The 27,676-nt window shown below is 35.6% G+C and overlaps 1 protein-coding gene across 1 annotated transcript in view; it reads left to right on the top strand.

Moving 5' to 3' along the window:
- Positions 1 to 16,594: 16,594 nt before the first annotated feature.
- LOC102801589 (uncharacterized) overlaps positions 16,595 to 27,676 on the top strand; it is a 72,893-nt gene continuing 61,811 nt past the window's right edge. The window contains exons 1-8 of the mRNA XM_085498397.1: positions 16,595 to 16,775; positions 20,120 to 20,200; positions 20,346 to 20,432; positions 22,649 to 22,720; positions 22,821 to 22,901; positions 24,140 to 24,457; positions 24,999 to 25,325; positions 25,447 to 25,542. Coding sequence (XP_085354523.1) covers positions 16,595 to 16,775; positions 20,120 to 20,200; positions 20,346 to 20,432; positions 22,649 to 22,720; positions 22,821 to 22,901; positions 24,140 to 24,457; positions 24,999 to 25,325; positions 25,447 to 25,542 — 1,243 coding nt within the window. The remainder of the gene's footprint in view (positions 16,776 to 20,119; positions 20,201 to 20,345; positions 20,433 to 22,648; positions 22,721 to 22,820; positions 22,902 to 24,139; positions 24,458 to 24,998; positions 25,326 to 25,446; positions 25,543 to 27,676) is intronic.

Here is a 27,676-nt window from a genome sequence, read left to right on the forward strand (position 1 = left end):
AAACAAATTAACGTCAATAGCAAGACTATTTAAGTAATTGGAAATTGAGCATAGTTGCACATTTCGATGCATCTCATACAATTCAACTCACCTGCGTCTGAGTTGCAATTGTATAAATTCATTAGGCCTATTTGCTGAATAAAAACTCATATGAGTAATAAAGCTTAAATAAAAAAAACACATTACAACAATGCATCATTTGTTGTGTTGTTCTAGTTCGGTATACAGCTATTTCCTTTCTGTTGTTCTGCCACGTGTTTTTTTTTTCAATTCGGCTACGTCTTCCATGTAAAAGTGTTGGACTTTGCCAACAATAGTAAAAAGGAACTCTCAATCTGTCTTCAATATTCAACAGTTGATCCAGTATGTTATTGATTATTTGCATCCACTGTTTATAATGTCGTAGGTTCAGTGTTGGTGGTGTTACCATGCATGTGCATGTGCCTAGTTAAGTCAATAGAGTTCTTAATGTCCTTCTTTTATGCTTTAAAATAGCGAAATCTATGGGCAAATTAATTGTTGAATCAATGTTGCCAAAGTATATCAAAATTGTTTGTGTAATAATTTAGCAAAAAGCTTTTCAACATTATGCTGCCAGTTAGTATGACTGAGTGTATAGCGCTAATTTTGTGTGTTACGTGAATGCATGTAATTACTATGTATTTAACTCTCTCACCAACTAGAAGATGTAATATTATATGAGCAGATAATTTAGAAAAAAAATATTTATTTATCAATAGCCCCAAGGGAGCAACACGAGTTAAAAAAGTCATATATCTTTTTTTTATTATTGAATTTAACTATTTTCTAAGATTTCACAGCTGAGGCAATACATTCCAGTACTGTTAAAACATCCGCACAGCCAACGACTTCATTATTAGAAGAGGCTACAGTAACAGGTAATGTCATATAAAACTATCAATTACATAACAATGTATATTAAAAAATGTAAACATCTAAGCATTATTCTTTCGTGTCGTCGGCTTTGGATAGGAAATAATTTTCTTATTATAAATTAGTATTTGGTGTCAAAAATAATTATGGTATTGCAAATTACTGGTTATTGGATGATTTGTTAAAATTTGAAAATATCAACCGTATTTCAATAAATCATTTATTGTTAAATTGAATATTATATTACCAATATTTCCAAACATTTAGGTATACTTAGTACCTAGCAAAACGGTGTTCTTAAAACTATTCAAATATTCAAATTAGTAATACCACATATTTTGCAAACTTGTTCAGGATTGCAATCCAACGGATATTTGTTTTTCATGTTTCACAGAAGTTGTTACTATGTTTGAAGCTTCTGATTTAACAACATCAGATGTAGAACGTCTAACAACTTCTAGTGTGCCGGCATCAACAACGTCAGCTACAAGTATTGAAACAATTGATGGAGGTTAGTTCGAACACATGCAGTTAACAACTACCTAACATGTATTGTTGATTAAATGAGCATTACCTTGGTAGATATGACTGCGATTTACAGCACTTTAGGCATGTTTGGACGAGATACTCCTAGTCGACTGAGTGGAGTTGAAATGAAATGAAATGAAACGCAGCTCATTATTACATATAAATGGTTTTGGGAATACAACCAATATTGCAAGGCTCGACAAAGGCATGTTTGGACGAGATACTCCTAGTCGACTGAATGGAGTTGAGATGAAATTAAACGCAGCTCATTATTACATATAAATGGTTTTGGGAATACAACCAATATTGCATGGCTCGAAAAATGCATGTTTGGAAGAGATACTCCTAGTCGATTGAGTGGAGTTGAAATGAAATGAAACGCAGCTCATTATTACATATAAATGGTTTTGGGAATACAACTAATATTGCAAGGCTCGACAAAGGTTGACGCACTACTAGTAAACTAGTAAAGGGATACCTAAAACATCTGTGAATTTTTCATATTCAACCACGATCAATATAACCACTATGTAGCAAATAACATATTTAATGTGTAGGACATTGTACAATATGACTGACTAATCAGGTATCATTGAAAAGCTCTCAATAATAATCATCAACTGAAATAGGCAGCACCACATCCACTACAATAATTTCAAGAACGACACAAACTATTGATGTGAAAATTGGAGGTTATGCTGCCAGTTAGTATGACTGGATGTACAGTGTTATGCCTTCAGTGGCGATGCTCTACGCTTTGTTTTGTGTGTTACGTGAATGCCTGTAATTACTACGTATATAACTCTCTCACCAACTAGAAGATGTAATATTATATAAGCAGATAATTTAGAAGAAAATATATATTTATCAATAGCCCCACAGGAGCAACAAAAGTTTAAAAAGTCATATATATATTTTTTTTATTATTGAATTTAACTATTTTCTACGATTTCACAGCTGAAGCAATACATTCCAGCACTGTTAAAGCATCCTCTCAGCCAACGACTGCATTATTAGAAGAGGCTATAGTAACAGGTAATGTCATATAAAAGTAGTCTGTCATTTTTGACATATATGCCACACTACAATCTGACAAATAAAACAAAATCTACCAATTTTTAATAAAATAAAATAAATTGCCAAAACCTGCATGCGTATGGTTGTGTGTTTGAGTGCTACTATAATCCAGTATCAAGACTATAAAATGAGAGTTAAAATCCTTTTGTTCTAGCTTCATTATTGGTGATTAACCTCTGAAAGTCTGCCTTATCTGTTTATTCATTTCCAGATTTTAAAACTGAAGTCTCTGAAGTATCAACAAAATTACCTATTTCACATATTGATGAAGCTACTACTACAGGTCAGTTGTTTCAATCAAAGTCATTAATCATTTATTGGGACTTCACACAGAGCATTTTATTGTCAATATACTAGTAACAAAACATGTAATCATGTATTTAATTTTACCCCAAGTGAATATAGTACAGTCAATTTATGGTTTGACCCATCACAAAGTGCAACAGAGATTATTTCTTCATAATACATTCCGGGGAGGTGCCCAGATTGACATAATAAGAGTCTAGGAAAATATATGCTTCCGAAATATACCTAATTTGCATATATTCAAAATGGCCGTTTGGTGCATTTTTACAACATGGAAAATATAATTATTAGAACATATCTTTAATTCTAGATGACATTTGTTAGATATTCAAGTTGCTCTGATATGGTTTGGTGTGTGTGTGTCTGTGAATGAATGTGATTGTGAAACATTTGATTGAATACCAATCCATTTGCATAAATCCAATATTGCCGTCAAAATAGTATCATTATATGTGCAACCTTGGGTGGCCCCTCAGAGTCTGTTCCTAGAAATGACTCCGTGAGCAAAACATACTAGTGACCCGATGTTCACCCCCGATCCTGAAATAGTCACTCTCGGTAGGACTGTCACTTCTGGTAGTCCTGCATTCGGTATTGCTTTTGATCCCGCCGAGTGCTGGATGTAGGATGGAATGCACAGACGGTGTTGATGGGCGGACCTTGGTCCCCACGGGATAGAGGTCTAAGTCCTTCGGGTAAGTAAATGTTATGCTCAACCTTTTCCGCTGGACCAAGCCCTGCCCCTTCGAGCAGTGTTTGAGACCGAAGCCAACAGAGTCTAGAGTAAAATCTCGCGCCCGATCGGATCCTTCCGTTCCTCCCTCGACCCCGGTGCCATGATTTTTTTTGGTTCTGTGGGACAGGCAAGGGGGTGGCCGTGTTTATGGAATATTGTGACCAGTTAGTCATAAAACAATCCACGCCCTGAGAGCAGAGTGGTGACCCTCAACCTTCGAGTTGCGGCCAGCCCACTGGAACTAATTGTTTAGTGCCGCCAGCTCGCTGAAGTCTCAATGGCGGAATGCACCAGCCTCCTAGACCAACAGACACAGCCATTGCTGGGAAACCACATGGCTAAGCAGGATATACTGCAGTGTCACCGGCTCTCGTGGCAGGGGCTGCCTCTGTACAGTGGGATGAGGTTTTGGCTGTTTTCACTGGGCGCACCACCGTCTCAGTTACGCAGGCTGAACCTCCCCCACCTTTTCTTTTTTGAGGATGGAAGGAGGTTCGATGCTTCAAGATCCCACTGGTACACGTGAGACTCGCGAATCAGTTTGGCTTCTGCCAAGGACAAGCGGTAAGGATCCCAAGCTCAGAAAACGTAACAACCAAAGGGTGCACCCACTGGCCATATGTAGCCAGGAGGCAAGCGTTCTGGCTCTTTTGGGGGAGGGGAAAATGGCGACCCCACGAAGAAGAGACCAGGTAGTCCCCCCATTCCTCAGGGTCGCCTACCCAGCTCGCAGGGGAAGCAGATTTGATGCTTTCGCTTGCAACAAGGGGAATGGGTATATGTTTGGTTGGAGTTGGAACCTATCAAGTTCTACAGGCATTGCAGGGTCTCACCTCGGCAGAGGAGAGATCACCTAATATGGAACTGCCAAACCCACACATTTCTGTCACACTGATTGCGCCGGTGTATTCTGGTTCAGAGACAGCGTAACCAATCCCTGGATTCTCTAGGTGGCGATTCACGGTTACAAGATTCAGCTGCAATCTCCACCCCTTGGCACCAGAGCCCATTCGGGGAACTACCAGGAGACCCCCAAAAAGTTGGAGCAATCCGACAGGAGGTAGATAGTTTGTTTACGAAGGGCGCTATACACAGTATAGGGGACCCGACGTTAAGTCCGGGCTTCTACCCGCAAGTATCAGTGGTTCCAAAGACTACAACTGAGACTCAGTTGGCTGTGCCCAGTATGAGCTTCCTGGAAATGCCGAGCACCATATTATTCTCCATGCTCTGTTTCTACTGATTAGCGGCGCTGGATTTGAGCTATACTTACCCACACTTACTGATGCACTCAGTGAGTCAGCGACTCCCTTGAATTGCCCATTTGGGCCAAGTATGTATTCGTCATAGTGTGGAAACAGGTAAGGATAACACCAGATTTTCTAGACGAGTTGTGCCTCCTAGTTTATCAAGCAAGTCCCACCCTCAGCCAACACAACAGTTCGACACGGAGATGGGCTTGGTACGGTCACCACACTGCTGTTGCCTAAATGACTTAGAGACGAGGCTAGCCTGTTGTCCTACCATTAGGAGACTGTTTACTGTTTCAATCAGAGGTCTAGACCCCGAACGAACCAACCAATTGGAACTTATCGGTTGTGTTGGCCGCTCTAAGCAGATTGCCCTTTGAGCCTCTCCGATCAGCACCACTCAAACGTGTGATTCGAAAAACAGTCTTCCTACTCACCTTCGCCTCAGGGGCGGCGGGCTGAACTAGAGGCCCTGACCTTCTCATGATAAAGACATGAATCAGGTTTCTCGCCAGGAAGCAAATCCCAGAACGCGATCCACAACCGATCGTCATGCCTGTAATGACTGACAAGGAGGCAGCACCTGAATTTCTCTTGAAGATAGTGAGATGCAACTGCTTCATAGACTGTCGCAGTCCGAAGTCTCAGAATTATAACTATATAATACAGTTTGTTAAATCAAAAGTAAAATTTATAGAGTTGAAAATTCACGTTTAAATGGTCTATTATGTATATAGTATAGCAGAATTGTAGATCCAACCATAGTGTTTCATTCTCTAGTTTTTCATTTAGATGTGACGGCCATGTTGGATTTATGCAGATGAAGCACCCATCTACTCAGGAAAACATTTATTTACATCTTTTTTGTACTGTACGATTCTGTTTAAAATTGTAGCATCTTAAACTTAATATTTATGCCACATAGAAGAAAAGCTGGAAGAGAAGTTACATTAAATAATTATATTATCGCGGCCATATTGGATTTATGCTAATTTTCATCTACCCAATCAACACATTTGGCACTCTCATACCGTCTCCGACTCAAAACTGTACCATAGCATCATGAATTTTTAAAATACCTCTTCTAGAATTAAAGATATGTTGAAATAGTTATATATTCCATATTGTAAAAATGTGCAAAACGCCATTAAACGGCCATTTTGAATATATGCAAATTAGGTATATTTCGGAAGCCTAGATTTTCCTAGACTTTTAGTATGTCAATCTAGATACCTTTCTGAAAAGCGCTCTGAAGAAATTATTTCTGTTGTAATTTGTTACGGGTTGGCCCCCCTTTTCTAGAATGAATGGACTAAATAATATTTGTTTAAACAAGTCAATTTTCCTCAATAGCTAACTTTCATATATTGTTTTAAAATCTCACAAAACAAGCTATACATACAAACGTTAGAGAATCATTAAAAAGGAAGAGAAGGTTAGATTGACTATCAGTGAATTGCTTTCCTAACAATTTATGTAAGAAAAAACGTTGGACAGTAGACTAGTAGATTGTAGTGCGTCATGAAAGTGCCAGATTTACCATAATGGTGTTCATTCTGAAGTGTGCCCAAACAATATATGTTTTTGTGAATATATTGTTTTAACATTTTAACATAATTACGCAAATTGCAAAAACATACATGAACGAGTAAATATGTAACAATACATTGATGACATTGTGTGCTCGCAAAATAGTATTGTTATTCTCATACAAGTAAAATAAATATATAGAATACAATAACATTAGTAATATATATTGATATATACTTGAAAAAATTGTAATTAATATAATAATACAGAGAGAAAAAATAGAAAAATATTTAAAAAATTATACCTTAAGTATATCTTTGATTGAAAGAAGATTGTATTTTTAAATAGTGATGCCTCAACAGGGAATCGATGTTGCTAAAGTTTGACAAGATAGTTTGTGCCATAATTCAGCAAAAAGCGCGTCAACAGAAAAAGAGCGGGGGTAGATCCCCTACCAATACTGTCAGGATCAGTTGATATGATTTAGTACATAACGCTATGTCTTCAGTGGCGATATACTACGCCTAGCTTTGGGGTTGTTTCGAGAAAGAATGTAATTACTTTCTTATATAGATGTCTTACAAACTAGAAGATGCAACAATTGATAAGATAAATTAGAAGAATATAGTCAATTTACCAATAACCTCAACGAAGTAACACGAGTTAAAAAAAGTCATATATTGTTTTATTATTATAAGATTTCACAACTGAAGCCACACATTCTAGCACTGTCAGAAAATCCGTTGAGCCAACGACTGCATTATTAGAAGAGACTACGTTAACAGGTAATGCCATGTAAAACTGCAAATTTCCTGAAAAAAATTTGCAGCAACAAATTGCAAGAATAAAAACTAGCTGTACAACTCAAATTCAATTTCCTCTTATAAATTACTATTTGGTGTCCAAACATCATTATTGTATCGCAAATTATTGGTTATTGAGTGATTTGTTAACATTTGAATATACAACTTTATAATATATACACGTTATCTGAATAAGTCATAGAAATTAGGTTCACTAGTAGGAATTGATTGTTAAATTTAATATTATATTATCAATATTTACCTATATTTCAGTATACTTATTACGTATACATATTTTGTAAACATGTAGTACATTCAGAACGGCGCGACAATTGATATTTGATTTTCATGTTTTACAGAAGTTGTTTCTATGGATGAGAGTTAGTTAATACATATGTAGTTAACAACTACCTAAAATACATCGTTGATTGAATGAACATTACCTTGGTAGATATGGATGCGATTGACAGTACTTTGGCAATGTTCGGACAAAATTACTATTAAAAACCAAACTCCTGGGCGACGGAATAGAGTTGAAATGAATCATAGATCATTCATATGATTATTACTTATAAATTGTTTCGACTGATTTGAAACCTACAGCCAGCATTTCAAGGCTAAACACAGATAGAAACACTACTAGTAAAGGGATACTTAAAACTACTGTGGAATGTTTTCATATTCAACCTCGATCATTATACCCACAATATGACAGACTAATAAGACACGTATCATTTGTTATGGTTAAACAAACAACACAAAGAAGTGTTTATGAGTACACATAACAAATAAACAAATCTAAATATATATAAAAATACAATATTTGTATAATTGTAGACTTTATAACTAAAGCTAAGTATTCCATTATTTTCAAAACATCAGTATCGTCAACTATTACATGTATAGACACGGCTACAGTTACAGATAAAATTAATTAATGGTTTGGAAAAAACTTGGAGGGAAATGAATACTACAATTTAAATCCAAACTGTGCTCATTGTTGGCAAAGGTGATTTCGAAAGTGCCGTAAAAAAACTAATAATAATTATTATTATGAGTTGTTTGATAAAATTGCCCCAGAGATTTACTGTCTGACAGAATGACCGCCACAGGTGTATAATCAGATAATGGAACTTCAAAATGTGTGTAATTTTTGCATTTTATTCAATCAAGCACTTATAGCGTCAGTATTATTGCTTGTCAATCTGTATTATTCTGTCATTCTTGGCATATGTGTCACACTACAATATCATCCAGTACCAAGTATATAAAATGAGGGTTAAAAAATGTCAATTTTGTTCTATTTGTATTATCGTATTAACCTCTGAAAGTCTGCTTCGTCTGTTCATTTATTTCCAGATTTTAAAACTGAAGCCTCTAGTATAGCGCCTACTGATGGTTCAACAGAATTACCTATTACACAGTTTGATGAAGCTACTACTACAGGTCAGTTGTTTCAATCAAAAGTCAATGGTTCTATTTCAGATTAGATAAATTAAAACTACATATTCAATTTTACCCCAAGAGTATATTATTTCGTAGACAAGTCAATTTGTCTCAATTGTTAACTTGACATTTACACATTAAATATTATTGGTGAGATTATTTTCAATTCACCATATTTGTATGGAAGTACTGAGAAAATTATTGATAACGGTTAGATGGAAAATGAGTACTTCCCAACAAGTTTTGTAAGGAATAATGTTAAAATTGTAGACTAGGTCACTGTCACAAGAATTATGTTGGAATAGTCGATTTGTCATGAAAGTACCACATTTTCTAAGATGTCGGTCATTGTCCATTTACTGAAATTTGCCGAAACGTCAAAAGATAAGTGGCTATGGCAAAAAAAGAGATATGTCTTTGTGAATAATTGTTTTAAATTGAAGATGACATTTAACACAATTTTGAAAAACATGTGAAATGAAAGGTGAAATTATTAAATTGTCTATAGTGATGTTTTGTCATGTCATGAGGTCGGTATCAATATGCTTGTATTGTGATTGTATTCTTTTATTGGAACAAAGTAATCAGTTTGAACGATTTGCATTCAAAATTACCTTTGTTTAAGCTATAACCTAGCTTCATCATGGTCAAAATAATTTTTAAAAACGCAATCATCATATCAATAATACTTATATTAAACTGATAGTCGGAAAATTAGTCAGTCACAGTGTAGGCATGAGCGACTAATTATGGAACAATGCATTGATAATAATAATTTGCTCACATAATATATAGTGTTTTTATTCTCTAACCAGGATAATAAATAAATGAATAAAAAAATATTAGTAATAATTATAGATATATACTTTACAAGATGCAGACAATAATGTCAATCCCAAATATTGTTTTAGGAACATAAATATATTTTAAATAAATAGAGAAAAATTTCAAGCTGGAATTTATTTTAAATTGTTACTTCCATGATAATAATCATTGTAGTCATATTTCATCACATCTGATTTGGGGTCAAATGATTAATTAGACTAATTCCTGTAGTTTTTCATCACACTTCTACAATTCATATGTATTATGTCATTAGGTTCTACCACAAGTAGAATGACTACGGATGTAGATGAAACAAAATATTTTATTCCACATATACGTGTTACCACTGATGAATTGCAATCTGCACTTAAGGAAATAACTCTTCCAGGTAGGTTATATCAATTGCTCTAATATTATTGGGTACCTTCTTTTTAACTACATGAAAGTTGCAACCAATGGCCCTGTGGCTTTTGAAAGTAAATGATAGTATGGTGGCCAAATAAATAAAATATCTGGTATGTTTACCTTCTTCACTGAATGTCTCATCCATTTTTAAATCTTTTATTTTGTTATTAGATTTCACAGCTGAAGCTACACATTCCAATATTGCTAAAACTACATTATTAAAAGAGACTGCAGGTAACAATATCAATTATTTCAAAAATGTACACCTAAAAACATCCAAACTAGCAGTGCAACTCATAATGAGCAATATGACGAGCAATACACGTTCGTGTTGTTTGTAAAAAAAATCACGGATTTGAAAAATCAATTCTATTATTAGTTACTAAATGGTGTCCAAATATTGTGATATTGCAAGTTACAACTGGTTATTGAGTAATTGTTTGTCGAGTTTTTTTAATGAATTACCAATATTTGAATATATTTATTTCAAAATTAAAGTAGAGATATGCATACAAAAGAAGAATTGTTATTCCATATGATATGGAAATATGTGAATGATACAGTTTTTAGTTAATTTGGATGACATTACTGAATCGAAAAACAAGGTTTAGATAACAACGTGTTCACCAGCGTAATGCATAACCAACGTAACATTTAAACACATGTGTTGTTTTTGAGTCAGTTATATATGCTATTTATTTTGTGGTTTTGCACAGGCAAATTTGACACGTGTCGTTCTACTTGTATATCTTCTACGTGAATAAGAATATCGTGTTGTGTATAATTTCAATTGTCTACAATTAATTTGATTTTTTTCAGATTTCACAAGTAAATCTATACATTCCAGCATTGCCGAAACGTCTCCACAGTCAACTACTTCAATTACGGAAGTGACTACTTTAACCGGTAAAATTATTTAATGAATGTCATATTTTGGAAAAAGTTTATTTTTGACTGTGAGATGATGTCGAATTGAAGGGTTGTACATCCAATTAATCATTTAACCTAATTGTTCGATACTGGCAGATCTATTTACAGCCGTTGCTGTAAGGGTGACTGTAGACAGTACTACTGGAACAGTAGGTAAACTAACTAAAATAGTGCATATTTCGTTTATCAAATTTAACCTTATATTTGTTGCAGTAATTATAATATGTAGTTATACGCAGGAATGAACATAATATTCATTACAAACCAATTAGAAATAATTACAGCCGAAATTAATTGGCAAAACGTATTTGCAATTACATTACCGTTAACAAACTTCCTTTTAACATTAATTCAGACTGAATCTCTGGACAAATGACAAATAAAACATGATATGTGGTTGTTAAAAATAGCCTTCGATAGATTAGAGTTAACTTGTTTAATCCTAGTTATACTGCCCGGCCACTGTTCCCAAAATGGTGCACATTCGAGAACAGTATCATCAGCCGGGAAAAATCGGCTAGGCATTGCACGAGAATAAACCGTATGAATACAATTAAGAATATAACTAAAATGACATAATGCAATAACGAATATAACAAGTCGTCATAACCTAATGACAAATGGATATATTAATACGGCAAATAGACATTATACAAACATGTGGTCGAACAATTTTAGCGATCCGCAAAGCTCATTGTCAACCATGGCAAAGCTAACGTTCACAGTGAGCTCTGACGGTCTCTAAAACTGTATGTCCATCGCTGGTATTATTAACAATTGTATAATTATACTGAATACATTTTGAAACAGAAATTGTGGCTCTCAATCTTGGCATTATTCCAGGGCGCACCAATATACAAATTGAATTAGTTCAATATCAGTGATTGGATTCAATTAAGTTTTATCTTGGACGCCTTATTTACTTTCATGGTTGTGTTGATAAACCTAATTTCAGGAGCTTCAACCTGACGAAGAATTACGAAGCGTTCCGAACTAAAACGAGGTGCACACGGACCTACACACTGCTTGAGTATAGGCCTATTTTAACACCATTGTCTCTCAAAAAATACACTGTAAATTATATGTAAATATACTAAAAAAATACACAAAATACGTGACTAAATCAAACAAAGCGGTGCAATCTCAAGTCCGCGACTCTCAGATTCTGTAGAATGACGGATCGAATGTCTCAAAGCGCGTAGCTGTGCAGGCTGGTGAAACTCGCGGCAAAATGTCACGCGAAATCGCTACATCATAGTATTCTCTCCAATGGAATAGTCAAATAGTGAAAACAAACCTGGCAAACTAATTATTTCATGAATATTGCCGCGTATCGTGTTATTGAAGTAAATCAGGTGAATACGGGAGGACAATACCCGGATGGCGGTAAACATATGAATATGACAGCAGGAAGACATTATAAGTCTACTTGTAATGCGTGAACCTGTATGGGTTTTCGTAGTCATAAAAAGATACGGCGAATGAACACAATGCAAAGACTAATTGACATAATATAATGACAGACTGACTTAATATAATGACAATGACCATACTTTAATGACCAATGGACATAACCAATGCGGAATAGTTATTGGTCAAAACAAACGCATTGATATAATGTCATAAAATGTGTTGTGCAGACGCTCGCAATGCTTGAATTTTATAACATGAAGGGGTTCGTCGTACTTTCATAAACAAAGAAACAACTTTTCTTGTATGTATTGATGACAATGATTGTCATACTGAATATATTAAATTAGGAGCATACTTGAAATAACACAATGTAGAGAAGACATTACACTAATTATTATTATTGAGGTTTATTTCAGATTAAAAAAGAATAATCCATAGAAGTTAAAAAAGATGTATACATCAAAATATCTCTTGCACCACAGTTTCAAAAAAACATTATCCAACAAATTGGAAATAGAAAATACAGCTGTAACAAGTGGTTTGCCAGACAAGTGCAAACGTGAAAGAAAACTAAACACTTCTTCCTAACAATTTCGTCAAACGTTAAAGAGAAAAACCAACAAACATCAAACTATTGCTTTGAACATAAGAGTGTTTAAAACCGGACAATTTTCGAAAAAAACACACTTGTGAATGAGCTCTGCGCAAATTACGATAAGACTGAATGGTGAAATTACAACATGAATAATATGAAACATCACAAAAACAGAGAAGAAATAACACTTAACAAGCAATGATGCAAACTTAAAATCACGAATGATAACATTGCCTCTAACATTAAACATTCTGGTATTGTTATATATATCACTATGATCTTTAAGATCAGAGGTTATTAAATGACCCAAATATTTATACACGGCAACATACTTAAAAATTCTACCATTTAAAAGGATAGACACTTTATAATGCGATAATTATTATAATGCGAAGTCTTCTTTTCATTAAAGAGAACTAAACACCGGTTACTTAACTGACCACAACCATCCTCTAACATCTGCTGACCATATGATCAAGTAGAAACAATGACTATGCCACTGAGTTAAACTAGAGCTGACAAAATCTTACTAAGATTATTTAAATACACTGTAAATTTGATAGTCGAAATAATGCCTCTTTGTTTCACACCATTTGAGCACCGAACGAATCTGATAAATGGCAATTCCAACGAACAACACATTCTTGACACCTATACCAATAAGTCAATCATTTTTCAAACAGAATATCATGGCGAACATAATCAAAAACTTTAGAAGCATCCATTAAAGTAACAAAACCCGGAGAATTTCGACGCTTATAATAGTGTAAAAATTCCTTCAAAACAAAAATGTACATATCAGTGCCATGACCAGGTTTAAAACCAAACTGGTTATTTGTAGTAGATAGAAACCCAGTGCAATGATTAAGGCATATTATCTCAACTTATATGCAACTGTTGTTACAGCAACTGGACGGTAATTTGATTTATCACAGATATCACCCTGAATCTTTGGGTATTGGGACTTCAACAGTAGTCATAAAAGGTGTAGGAGTAATTCCATAAACAAGTATAGCAGTAAAACAAAGAGACAATAATACATAAAGTCTAGAGGGTGTAAACCTAAAGTGTTCAGAAATGATACTGTCAATGCCGGTAGATACACCGAGTTTCAGATCTCTAACCAGATCACAGATTTTACTCTGATGAACCACCATGTCTTCACTAAACTTGTTAGTTAGATTGACTGTTGGGATGTCAATACCGGTTCAAAGTGTTTTTTTCCACATTTCAGCAACCTTCACGACACCTGCACACCCACGACCGAGGAGGGCGCAGGAGCTTTACTCTTATGCTTTGTTATTTTTTTCCAGTAGTCATTCGGGTCATTTTTAAGCTGTTCTACTAAATCATTCGCACGAAATTGCTTCTCAGCTTACATACAATTAGCAAGTTGTCTATTGAACTGTGCTATAGATCTACGCATTATCTCAAAGAAAGGGCCAGATTTTGGAGAACCCTTATCTTTCAAAATTCGTGCTTTGTCGTGAAGATCCTTGACTAATGTGTTGTTGACTAACGAGTCAAAGAGGATACCCGATGACTTGGAACTACTGTCAGATCCCCAGTCGAATCAGGATTGGACATCCCTCAAGTCACTACTAACAGACCAGTTAAAGAGGCTATCCGACGAACTAGGAACTACTGTCAGATCACCGGTCAAATCAGGATTGGACATTGTCGCATACGACTTATTTATCACTTCCGTGTCACTGAGAATGTTCTAGAACCGTACTGTGTCTGGGTGGAATATTCTAGATTTTTTTTTAGAAAATGGTTCAATAGGTAATAGAATACTGTATTGTGTGTATCGGAATCGTTCAGTTCCAGGAGGCAAGACGGTACGTCAAGTGGTTGTGCCGAAACTGTTGAGGACTCGTGTTATGGAGATTGCCCATGATTCAATATTTGGTGGACACATGGGGATAAAGGAAACAGAAGACCGGATTGTGACTAGCTTTTATTTGTCTGGGCTACATCCAGATGTTACCAGTTTTTGTCATGTGATGTGTGCCAGAAGACTGTTTCAAAAGGATCAGTTGTGAAGGCCCCATTAGGTAAGATGCCTTTAATTGATATGCCATTCAAGCGTGTGGCTATAGATTTGGTTGGACCAATTACACCAGCCAGTGACAGGGGTCATCTATACATCTTAACTATGGTGGACTATGCTTCACGGTATCCAGAGGCCGTTCCACTTAAAAATATAGATACAGAGACTGTAGCCGAGGCGTTGATTGACTTTTATAGGCGATTGGGGGTTCCAGAAGAAGTACTAAGTGACTTTGGGACTCAGTTTGTGTCAGAGTGCATGCAAGAAGTATCAAGATTGCTCAGCATTAAGAGACTGACGTCTACTCCCTATCACCCCATTTGTAATGGACTGGTGGAAAAGTTTAATGGTACTTTGAAGAAGATGTTAAAGCAGTTGTGCCATGAACAACCAAGGCAATGGCATCGGTATATTAGTGCTTTACTCTTCGCATATAGAGAGGTACCACATGAGTCAACTGTTTTTTCCCCATTTGACCTATTATATGGTCGAACGGTTAGAGGCCCAATGAAGATCCTTAAAAAGTTATGGACCAAAGAAAGCGATACTCCTGAGATAGTCAATAGTTACCAGTACGTGTTTGAGTTGAGAGATCGGTTAGAACAGACTTTAGAGATTGCTCGAGAGGAATTACAAAAGGCACAGAACCGATACAAGTGTTACTATGATCGTAAAACGAAGAAGCGAGTGCTTAAGGAAGGAGATAAGGTGTTAATTTTGCTGCCGACTGACAACAACAAGCTATTGATGCAGTGGAAGGGTTCTTATGTGGTGGAGCAGGTAATAGGCGAACACGATTATCGAGTGAGGGTAGGTGACAAAGTGAAGACGTATCATGTAAATATGTTAAAGTTGTATGTTGAGCGGGAGACGTCACCTCAACCAGATGGAAGTTACTCACCAAATACGGCCATAGACTTGATGAATGCTGTGCGCGCAGCTACAGCGGGGTGCAACGAGTCAGATGAAGAGAATGCTGTAGACGAAGATGAACTTCTAGAGTTAGGAACTTGTAAACCCAAGGAGTCAGGTAAAGATGTTCAAATTGGTACAGACCTGACAGAACACCAGAGGAAAGAACTGGTGGGTTTAGTCAATACCTATGATAAGGTGTTTACTGACTTGCCAGGAAAGGCCAAGATAATCATAAGATTGACCTGACAAATGATACACCAATACGATCTAAGCCATACTCACTACCATATGCAATAAGGGAGAACCTTAGGCAAGATATTGAAGATATGTTAAAAATGGGAGTAATCAGGAAGTCTACATCACCCTATGCGTCACCGGTGGTGATTGTAAAGAAGAAAGATGGACCGAATCGCATATGTGTAGACTATATGAAATTAAATAAGGTCACTGTAACCAACACTGAGCCAATGGTAACAACAGGGGACATATTTCAGAGGTTACATAATAGTAAGTTCCTGTCAAAAATTGATTTAAGTAAGGGTTATTGGCAGATACCAGTAGCTGAAGAAGATATACCAAAGACAGCATTTGTTACTCCCGATGGAATTTTTAAGGATGCCATTTGGAATGAAGAATTCGGGACCTCCTCTGGTGCGGGGAATCGGGAAATTATTGTCAGGTATGGATGGGGTAGGAAGCTATATAGATGACCTGATAGTTTATTCAAGCTGCTGGGATGAGCATGTTAAAGTATTATCTGAGTTGTTACGAAGACTAAGGGCAGCGGACATAACAGCTAGACCATCCTAGTGTATTCTGGGTGCATTATCAGTATAATTCCTGGGTCATGAAATTTGACACAATTGGGTGAGTCCGAGTCACGACAACATGGAAAAAATTCGAGAAGCGCAAAGACCAGCGACCAAGAAAGGTGTCCGATCATTCTTTGGGCTGGTCAATTACTACAGAGACCACATCCCCTTATTCGCAACTATTGCATCACCCCTGAGTGATCTAAGGAAAGGACAACCCAACAATGTTGTATGGGGAGAGGCCCAGGAGAAAGCATGTAACACTTTGCGGGAATACTTATTGGGCAAACCAATTTTGAAGTTGCCAGACCCACAGAAACCATTTGTGTTGCGGACGGACACGTCTCAGGTAGGAATTGGAGCAGTACTTGTGCAGAATCATGGTGAGAAGCTTCATCCAGTTGCGTATGCAAATAAGAAGTTGTCCGATGCAGAAAAGAAATATTCAACTGTAGAAAGAGAATGTTTAGCCATTGTATGGGGCGTGAATAAATTTCGCCTATATTTAGCCGGTGTGGAGTTCATTTTGCAGACGGATCATAAACCATTGTCTTACCTGGATAAAGCCAAGTTTGCAAATGACCGAGTGATGAGATGGGCGATGACTCTGCAAGGATATAATTATCGTGTTGAAGATATTTCTAGACGGGACAATGTGGTAGCGGACTACCTGAGTAGATTGATGGACTGAGGAACTTTTGAACAGTATAGTAGAATGTTATTCGTTTATGATTATATTTCATATTTTATTATATTCCACTGTATGTGATTTTCGAATTTATGTACTCAGAACTTTATTCAGTTCGATTTGATATATTGTATTGTTGTTTTATTTGAAATTGTTATCATATTCGTATTATTGACGTCGTTGCTAGTCATGTAATATTATATGTTGTAATATTTTTGAGAGGGGAGGCATGTCGCATACGACTTATTTATCACTTCCGTGTTACTGAGAATGTTCGAGAATCTTACTGTGTCTGGGTGGAATATTCTAGATTTTTTTTTAGAAAATGGTTGAATAGGTAATAGAACACTGTAGGAGGCAATAGAAGGTAATGGAACATTCTAGAAATTGGCAGTAAGTTCCAGACTCATTATGTATGCTGATGTAATGGTTTATTTACAGACAGCGGGGGTATATATAGGGGAGTTGTTCAGCACTGAGTTCAGATCGGAGATCTCGTTGAATTGTATTGGAGTTTAAGTATCTAGTTATTGGAGTAGTGGAGTTTTACCGCGTTATTGTACTTGATTTTGCAGAATATAGTAATACCAATACCAGTTGAAACCTCATCTGTTGGCTCCGTGTTCGTATGTTATCATCGCCGTCAGGGAAGTCTTTCTGTTACTGTTGCTATTTTGGTATTTGAACCGTCACACCTGTACTATACCAATTACGGTAATATTACGTTGCGTGTGACAGACATCCCTCAAGTCACTACTAATAAACGAGTCGAAGAGGATATCCGGCGACTTGGAACTATTGTCAGATCCCCGGTCGAATCAGGATAGGACATCCCTCAAGTCACCACTAATAGACGAGTCGAAGAGGATATCCGATGACTTGGAACTACTGTCAGATCCCCGGTCGAATCAGGATTGGACATCCCTCAAGTCACTACTAACAGACCAGCTGATGAGGCTATCCGACAACTTGGAACTACTGTTAGATCCCCGGTCGAACATGTCTGCATCACCAGAGATGTTGCATTTCGACATCTACAGGCTCAGATCAGCATCGAGTTTTATCAGAAGAGCAAGCAATCACTAGGCTCCAGTCCTCTCCAGTCCATCATCTGGTTATATCAGAGCCACTGTGTTGCTACAGTAACTGTTTCCTTTTTTACAACACCGGATACTGTGTTCCGTTCTCCATATGCTCCAGCTGGTTTGCTTGTTTTACCATGTGACAACTACGAATAAATATGCCCCATATATCAGTCTTCAACAAATGTAGAAATATTATAGTTTTATTTACTTCATTATTCATGTCTGTTCACTTCAAATCAGTAGTTGTGTAGACATTTGTGTAGACATAACATATCTCTTGTATTCTGTCATTATTTTGTATGAAATGTTTGATTCAAAAATGTGTCTTAATTTGGACAGCGCTTCGCTTCTGATTAATATTCGAACTCACTTTGAATAAGTTAGACAAATATTTAACTTAAACATTAGTAGTAGTAATTGAAGTGATGTAATAAAGTAACTAGTCTGCTTATGCTAGCTAGACACAATCTTGATTAGTTACTCCATTTAATTGCAACTTCCGCCCACCACACCGCATTGCCTTTGGAAGGTGATGAGCTGCAGCATGGACAAGCGGAGCGTAACTAATTATTCTGCGTGTATTACCCATAATTTCCAAATAATTAGATATACCTAGAGTTTCTATACAAAATAAAACCTTAATATCACTTTGATTAAAAAGTGCAAAACAAACACTATATCCTTACACAACAGTGTAAGCATTTGATTTGACTAATGAGCAAGGGCCTAGCTGAAGTATGATTTTTAGATGTTAAAACTGTAAAAGTGTTGCCATGATTACAGCTAGGATTGTTGACAGGACAAACCTATAATTTGCATTAAAAGTTTCTTTTTTTTAATTATTTGTGATCTCATATATGATTCTCCCGCCTGCTAGAATATGCGATTTTAAATATAATTTGTTAAAGAGACTTGTTAAATTGTTCAATTGAAATATTTTTTTACGATTTCACAACGCAGGTTACATATTCCATCATTTACTAATAATCTACAACTGTAATGAATGAAGTGGCTACCGTTTACAGATAAAATAATATAAGAAACGTGCAAGTAGTAGCACAAATAGCAGTAGAAACTGATTAAGGAAATAATGAGTGAAATAAATATGTTTTCATTGTTGGCATTGTGAGACAATAACACACACCAATAAAACAATTACTCAGTGAAGATATTCAGTGCTGAATATTTGTGCACCGATTACTGGGTGCTTAGTGATCTTGTTGGTATTTAATTCATTCAATGAAGCATATTTGAATGTGCCCAAACCAGCTTCACTGTCAGTAATTCATTTCTAAATTCAATGATATTTAAATATATCTCTTTGATAGAGTCGTTAAAACAATGTTGTGCAATCAAAGCAACTACTGTCACATCAAATTAACTTTCAGATACATTCAGTGTCTATATTTTTTATACAATTTACAGAAGTTGGTACTTTGTCTGACACGTCTAATTTGATAATGTCAAAATCAGAACGTCCGTCACCTTTCAATGTACTTACCTCAACAACATCCAGTGCTTTTGCGGAAAATGTCCTTGTGCTTTCACACCGGCGACCGAGGGATTATCAAAATACATTTCATGAAAACAGTATAGACTGAAATATAATTTGTTGAATAGAGACTTAAACTTACGAATACCACACATGGTTAACTAAAAGAATATTGTTTTGCAACTAGCAGGTTTATTGACATTCGATGTTATGAGGGTGACGTCAGACAGGACTACTTCAACAGAGAAAATGTGCTTATTTCTTTCATTGTAATCAACCTGACACTTCAGCAATTAATCTACAGGAATATGTATTTCAACTATGTTGTATTATCAGATGTGAAAACTGAAAGAGAAGGTTTAGCTACTACCGACAGAGTTCAAGCATCAACACAAGCAACAAGTGTAGAGATTAAAGGTTTGTTTGTTACCATGCTTCAGTACACTGGCAATTAAATCCGAGATAAAATATTTTCTTAGCATAACGTATTATTTTAATTATTTGGGTTACTTGATTTCTTGATTCCTTAAATAAGGGTGTTTATTTGTTTCTTTCTTTTTAGATTTGACAACTGGAGCTCCAAATGTGGTGGCGATTGGTAAGTCTACAAATGCACTTACTCCATCATTTCACAATGCTGCTACTAATGGTTAGTAGTTTAAGACAAAATCATGCAAATAATAGTCTTTTACGCGGCGAGCGCTCACGATTAATCACAAAAAGTACGATTGTGTCTTTGTAAACGTAAATATATAATGATTTCAAAAATAAATCAATGTTTAATTGCAATCAAATAAACTGGCCTCAGCGCTTGGTCATGGAAACAGCGATTTGCAGCAACGTCTCTTTTAGGAATAAATAAAATCATTTCAGCTATTTCTTCACAGAGTTATTTTGAGGTACTCATAATACCACAAGGTCGAACACCGAACACCGTCGAAACATTGCATACATCCTTTAGTTGACTTACGTTCACATCAAACATTGCATACGTCCGTGAGTAGTGTTTCGAACACACCAAACATTGTGAACTTCATTGAGTAGTGTTTCGAGCACACCAAACATTGTAAACTTCATTGAGTTGTGTTTCGAACACACCAAACATTGTGAACTTCATTGAGTAGTGTTTCGAACACACCAAACATTGTGAACTTCATTGAGTTGTGTTTCGAACACACCAAACATTGTGAACTTCATTGAGTTGTGTTTCGAACACACCAAACATTGTGAACTTCATTGAGTTGTGTTTCGTGCACACCAAATATTGTGAATTTCATTGAGTTGTGTTTCGAACACACCAAACATTGAGTAGTGTTTCGAACACACCAAACATTGTGAAATTCATTAAGTTGTGTTTCGAACACACCAAACATTGTGAACTTCATTGAGTTGTGTTTCGAACACACCAAACATTGTGAACTTCATTGAGTTGTGTTTCGAACACACCAAACATTGTGAACTTCATTGAGTTGTGTTTCGAACACACCAAACATTGTGAACTTCATTGAGTTGTGTTTCGTGCACACCAAACATTGTGAATTTCATTGAGTTGTGTTTCGAACACACCAAACATTGAGTTGTGTTTCGAACACACCAAACATTGTGAACTTCATTGAGTTGTGTTTCGAACACACCAAACATTGTGAACTTCATTGAGTTGTGTTTCGAACACACCAAACATTGTGAACTTCATTGAGTTGTGTTTCGTGCACACCAAACATTGTGAATTTCATTGAGTTGTGTTTCGAACACACCAAACATTGAGTTGTGTTTCGAACACACCAAACATTGTGAAATTCATTGAGTTGTGTATCGAACACACCAAACATTGTGAACTTCATTGAGTTGTGTTTCGAACACACCAAACATTGTGAACTTCATGGAGTTGTGTTTCGTGCACACCAAACATTGTGAACTTCATTGAGTTGTGTTTCGAACACACCAAACATTGTGAACTTCATTGAGTTGTGTTTCGAACACACCAAACATTGTGAACTTCATTGAGTTGTGTTTCGAACACACCAAACATTGTGAACTTCATTGAGTTGTGTTTCGAACACACCAAACATTGTGAACTTCATTGAGTTGTGTTTCGAACACACCAAACTTTTTGAACTTCATTGAGTTGTGTTTCGTGCACACCAAACATTGTGAACTTCATTGAGTTGTGTTTCGAACACACCAAACATTGTGAACTTCTTTGAGTTGTGTTTCGAAGACACCAAACATTGAGTACGTCCCTGAGTTGTGTTTCGAACACACCAAACATTGTGAACTTCATTGAGTTGTGTTTCGAACACACCAAACCTTGTGAACTTCATTGAGTAGAGTTTCGAACACACCAAACATTGTGAACTTCATTGAGTTGTGTTTCGAACACACCAAACATTGTGAACGTCATTGAGTTGTGTTTCGAACACACCAAACATTGTGAACTTCATTGAGTTGTGTTTCGAACACACCAAACATTGTGAACTTCATTGAGTAGTGTTTCGAATACACCAAACATTGTGAACTTCATTGAGTTGTGTTTCGAACACACCAAACATTGTGAACTTCATTGAGTTGTGTTTCGAACACACCAAACAATGTGAAATTCATTGAGTTGTGTATCGAACACACCAACTTGTAACCTAAACTATTCAATTAATTTTGTATCGCTCGACTCTCCACTTTTTTCGACTCCCCGCTTTCAAAAGGCATATGTCGTTTCTATAGGTACAACAATCACATAGCAAATTCTACTGTTTTTCATACAAATATTAACAACAATTCATGCTTTGTTGTAGAAAGTATAGAATTTATATGCGACTACTAAGGTTGATGATTAAACCTTATAAATAAATGAGTATTGTTTTTACTCAGGTGAAAGCGATTCAACAACTAAGAAGTTTATTAGAGCAACACCATTGGTAACTGAAGAATCTACTACATCAAGTTAGTTGTTATAAGTGTTGGCGCAAAAAATATTTTTCTATTTTTTTTACCAATTCTTCTTTTTTAACAACTCGTTTGCTTTTTGTTTTTGCATTTGTAGAATATAGCTCTGTTTCAACTGAAGTGACCTCCGTTGAGCTTGATACAAAAACTATGATAAGTAAATCAACAACTGTTTCAGGTTAGAACTATGTCAATAATTAAATAATACAATTTGTATCTGTCTATGTTAGCCATTGCAAATAACTAGATTTTTTACTGTATCGATTCAAACTTAATCAAACTTTATTTTTTTGTGTATAAAGAACAGATCAAATCAACTTATTTTTTCATTTTTTACTGACATAGACACTACTAATACACAGCCAGAACAGAAAACATCCGTTGGCAGTACTATGCTACATACTTTACCTTTTATAACACGATCCACTGCAAGAGGTCGCTAAACATATTCTCAGTGTCATCAATCCAATAACATCATATACAGCTAACTCTAATAAACAAATAATGTCATAGCGCATACAGTGGAGAAACTGATATAACCAAATTAACATGTTCCAATTAAGGCAGCACAAGAACTGCACAGCTCAATTATATCAGAATTGATAGTGTGATGCGTGCGCAAAAATAAGTAGTCGCAGTATACGATCATAAAGAAAAATATTTTCTTTGAAATTATTACAGGACTGAATTGGACAACACTGCCCTAAGCCTGGCCTTTTGATACACACTGGCAAAATGTGCCAATTCGCCCAGACCAATGACAAAGTGAAAACTAATAAAATCAGTCAGCAAAAGTACACAGTATAGACAATGATAAAACACGGAGAACGATTCTAGAAAATTTCAAACTGTATATTGCCTGTCAGATTTCAGAACATGAGTCTCTCTTTTGGGACTGTAATCTGGCTCATTTTAAATAACCCTCGTTCAGTGTGACAAATTTGCCTGAATTCAACTGAAAAAAATAGTTAATAATCCAGGAGTTGTTTAGTAATAAATATTATTAGACCTAAATGGAATCACTGAAATAATGTTATTATTGTACATCTTGCCAGACACGACATGATATCGTGTTTACCATACAACATTGAGCAGTATCTGAAAACAAGCATAAACCCGAGAATAATAAAGCCACAATTCTTTGCACATAGTGTCAGCGATCAGTTAAAAAATCACACATTGTCTATGCCATCAAAAATATTAAAAAAAACAAGGATTATTAAATATCTGTGTTATCGCCATTACATTATAAAAGGTAAATAGCGCGTAATTTGTTTAGTTACTGAAAGAAAAGTCATTGAAAACCATTTTAGATAATAATTATAATATGGACTTTTTTCCATTGACAATTATCCTAAGCAACATTTAACAAAACAGTCAATTCGCTTTGTCTTACAAAAAACTCATTTTTTTCAGTACATGGAATAACTGATCAGTCAATGCTACAATTTTGCCCTTATGGAGGTTGGACGGATTGGATTGATATGAATGATCCAGGTTCGAAATTTACCGGGGGAGACCAGGAACTATTATCAAAAGCTATGGAGTTCCATTTCATCTGTAATGAGCCAACTTATATAGAGTGCAGGGAAGTTGGTTCTAAACATTATTATAATGAAATAGAAGGACAAGTGAAAGTCACATGCCACCCTGATATAGGTCTACTGTGTTTCAATAAGGACCAGAAAAACCGTCAATGCATAGATTACGAAGTTCGCTTCTACTGTCCATGTCGTATGTAATCGTTTTTATAATAATTTCCTTACAATACACCAACTATATATCATTTGTAATTACAGTAGAATACATAGAGTTTTATAGATAAATATCAATCAACACCACAAATAGTTAGTTTTCAATTTTTAGAATGCAGGTCAAAACTATACAATAGTAAATATACTTGGAATTAAGAATGGAAAAAATATAACGAGCGTATAAGTAAATACAATAACATTGTTACGAAGATGATTTCAGATGGCATCAATTAGCACATGTATTTAATACGTCCGTATGTATGTATCGATGAGTGTTCGCCGTACTGATTTGTTTAGTATGCTCTTCAATTTTGTTTATTCTTGTAGATTTTTTGTCAATTGTTGTCATTCATTTGCTTTATGTTGTATTGTGTCTTTGGACGCGTAGCTCTACCCATACAACTTTTATATAAATATTTAATGGATATTGCATCTCACAATTGTACATGTACATATACGTATAAGTGTCATCATACTGAATCAAATATAGCATTATAAAACATATTATATATATGTTTCAGCTGATCAAAACGTGATACCACCAGCTGAGGACAAAGTCGTTCTCTGCAAAAAAAATGAGTGGACACAGTGGATAGATATGAGTAACCCAGATACCATTGGTTTGCGTGGCGATTATGAACTGCTCGGGGAGATGATAAAACCTTATGGGGTTTGTGAGGACCCAACTGATATTCAGTGCAGAGTTGTAGGCTCTCATCACTTCTATGACGAAGGCCATGCACAGAGGAAAATAGTTTGCGAACCACATATAGGATTTCTGTGCTTCAATTATTATCAGCTTTCAAAACAATGTATGGATTATGAAGTCCGATTTCTCTGTCCATGTGGTAAGTTAAACATTGAACTTTACGAAAGATGATGTAAGAATTATTATACTATCAATAATACATAAAAAAAATAAACTGTGCTTGGTAATGCTCAAGCTTAAAACACTATCTGTTTTTACAGCATTTCCCGTGACAGGTATGCCTGGTCTAACAACCGATGTAAGATTACCCGATGAAACAAAATTGTTAACGAAATCTAAAGACTTGCCTGTACATGGTGTGTATAATTTTTAAGTGAATATATTTTGTAGATTGTCACATGATCACAAATGTCAAATTTTAACAAACAACTGCAAAATCCATGGAAATGGAATTACAACATGCACTGAAATCCTTACCAAACATTTATATCTAATTTTTCGTCTAATATAGATATTCGTTTTAGATCTACAGACGAAATCTAGATGAAGGGTAGACGCAATACAGGTGCCGAATAAACAACATGTAGGAATAGGCAAAATGTAGACAACGAATAGGCGAAAAGTAAACGACGAATAGATGCAATGTAGACAAAAGAATAGACAAAATGTAGACCAAAAATTAAGTGATGTGACAGCGTTATAAATGGAATAATAATACATTTTTTTTTCAAATTGATGTTCATAGCTGCACCAATTATATATATATATATATTATACATTAAAGCCTATGTGTTTCAAAGTGATCTTTGGATGAATGAACATGTTAGTAATCACAGTTTTACCAAGTGCCCTTTTTTAGTTGCACAGGGTATTTACGGCTCTGTAACTAAGTGGGTAGCTGTAACAGTAGCGAGTAAGTGTCACACTATCATATCCAGTGGAAAAAGATTTGTTGAAACAAGATAATATTTCAACATTGATTGAACATTACAAAAATATTAAATAGGACCAACGTCAAATATCAAGTATAGCAACGTCGAATACATGTCATTGGAATGAGGTTAAATTAATATTATAATCCAGCATCATAACAATTTTCATTTAAACACATTGAGTAGACAAATTGATGAACCTTTATTGCTATAGAACTAGCGTAGATGAAAAGTAGACATAGCATAGATGAAAAGTAGACATAGCATATATGAAAAGTAGACATAATGTAGATGAAAAGTAGAACTAGCGTAGATGAAAAGTAGACATAGTGTAGATGAAAGGTAGACATAACGTAGATGAAAAGTAGACATAGTGTACATGAAAAGTAGACATAGCATAGATGAAAAGTAGACATAGCATAGATGAAAAGTAGACATAATGTAGATGAAAAGTAGAACTAGCGTAGATGAAAAGTAGACATAGTGTAGATGAAAGGTAGACATAACGTAGATGAAAAGTAGACATAGCGTAGATGAAAAGTAGACATAGCATAGATGAAAAGTAGACATAGCGTAGATGAAAGGTAGACGTAACGTAGATGAAAAGTAGACATAGTGTAGATGAAAAGTAGACATAATGTAGATGAAAACTAGAAATAGCGTAGTAGGAGTGAAGACAGCGTAGATGAAAAGTATACATAGTGTAGATGAAAAGGTAGACATAGTGTAGATGAAAAGTAGACATAATGTAGATGAAAAGTAGACATAGTGTAGATGAAAGGTAGACATAACGTAGGTGAAAAGTAGACATAGTGTGAATGAAAGGTAGACATAGCACAGATGAAAAGTAGACAGCGTAGGTGAAAAGTAGACATAATGTAGATGAAAAGTAGACATAGCATAGATGAAAAGTAGGCATAGTGTAGACGAAAGGTAGACATAACGTAGGTGAAAAGTAGACATAGTGTGAATGAAAGGTAGACATATCACAAATGAAAAGTAGACATATCGTGGATGAAAAGTAGACATAGCGTAGATGAAAAGTAAACATAGCGTAGATGAAAAATAAACATAGCATAGACGAAATGGAGATATAGAAGACCCGCCATCACAAAGATTATCCCGGCGGGGATTAACAGGCGATTATCATCAATATCGTCAGATAAAAAGATGTTTGACATCGCGGCACCACCCTACCAAAGAGCTCTACGCGAAAGTGGTTACAACCACCAATTAAAGTTTGAGCCCCCCCCCCCACGGAGAAGGGTAAAAAAACAGGCCACGCAGTAATGTTCTTTGGTTCAACCCACTATATAGCTACAACGTCCGTAACAGCATCGGCAAGCGATTCTTGAATTTAATTGATAAGTGCTTCCCGACTGGCAATAATCTCAGGAAAATTTTCAACCGAAATAGCATCAAAGTCAGCTATAGCTGTGTGCACAATATAAAAGTAAAGAATAAAAACAAACGACAACTCGCGACTGATAAGAGTAACACAACTGATAAAACGAAAGTCAACAAACTATGCAATTGTCCGAAAAACACGGCATGTCCA

The sequence above is a fragment of the Saccoglossus kowalevskii genome, chromosome 4 (genome assembly GCF_978046115.1).
Source record: "Saccoglossus kowalevskii chromosome 4, keSacKowa6.1, whole genome shotgun sequence".
NCBI lineage: Eukaryota > Metazoa > Hemichordata > Enteropneusta > Harrimaniidae > Saccoglossus > Saccoglossus kowalevskii.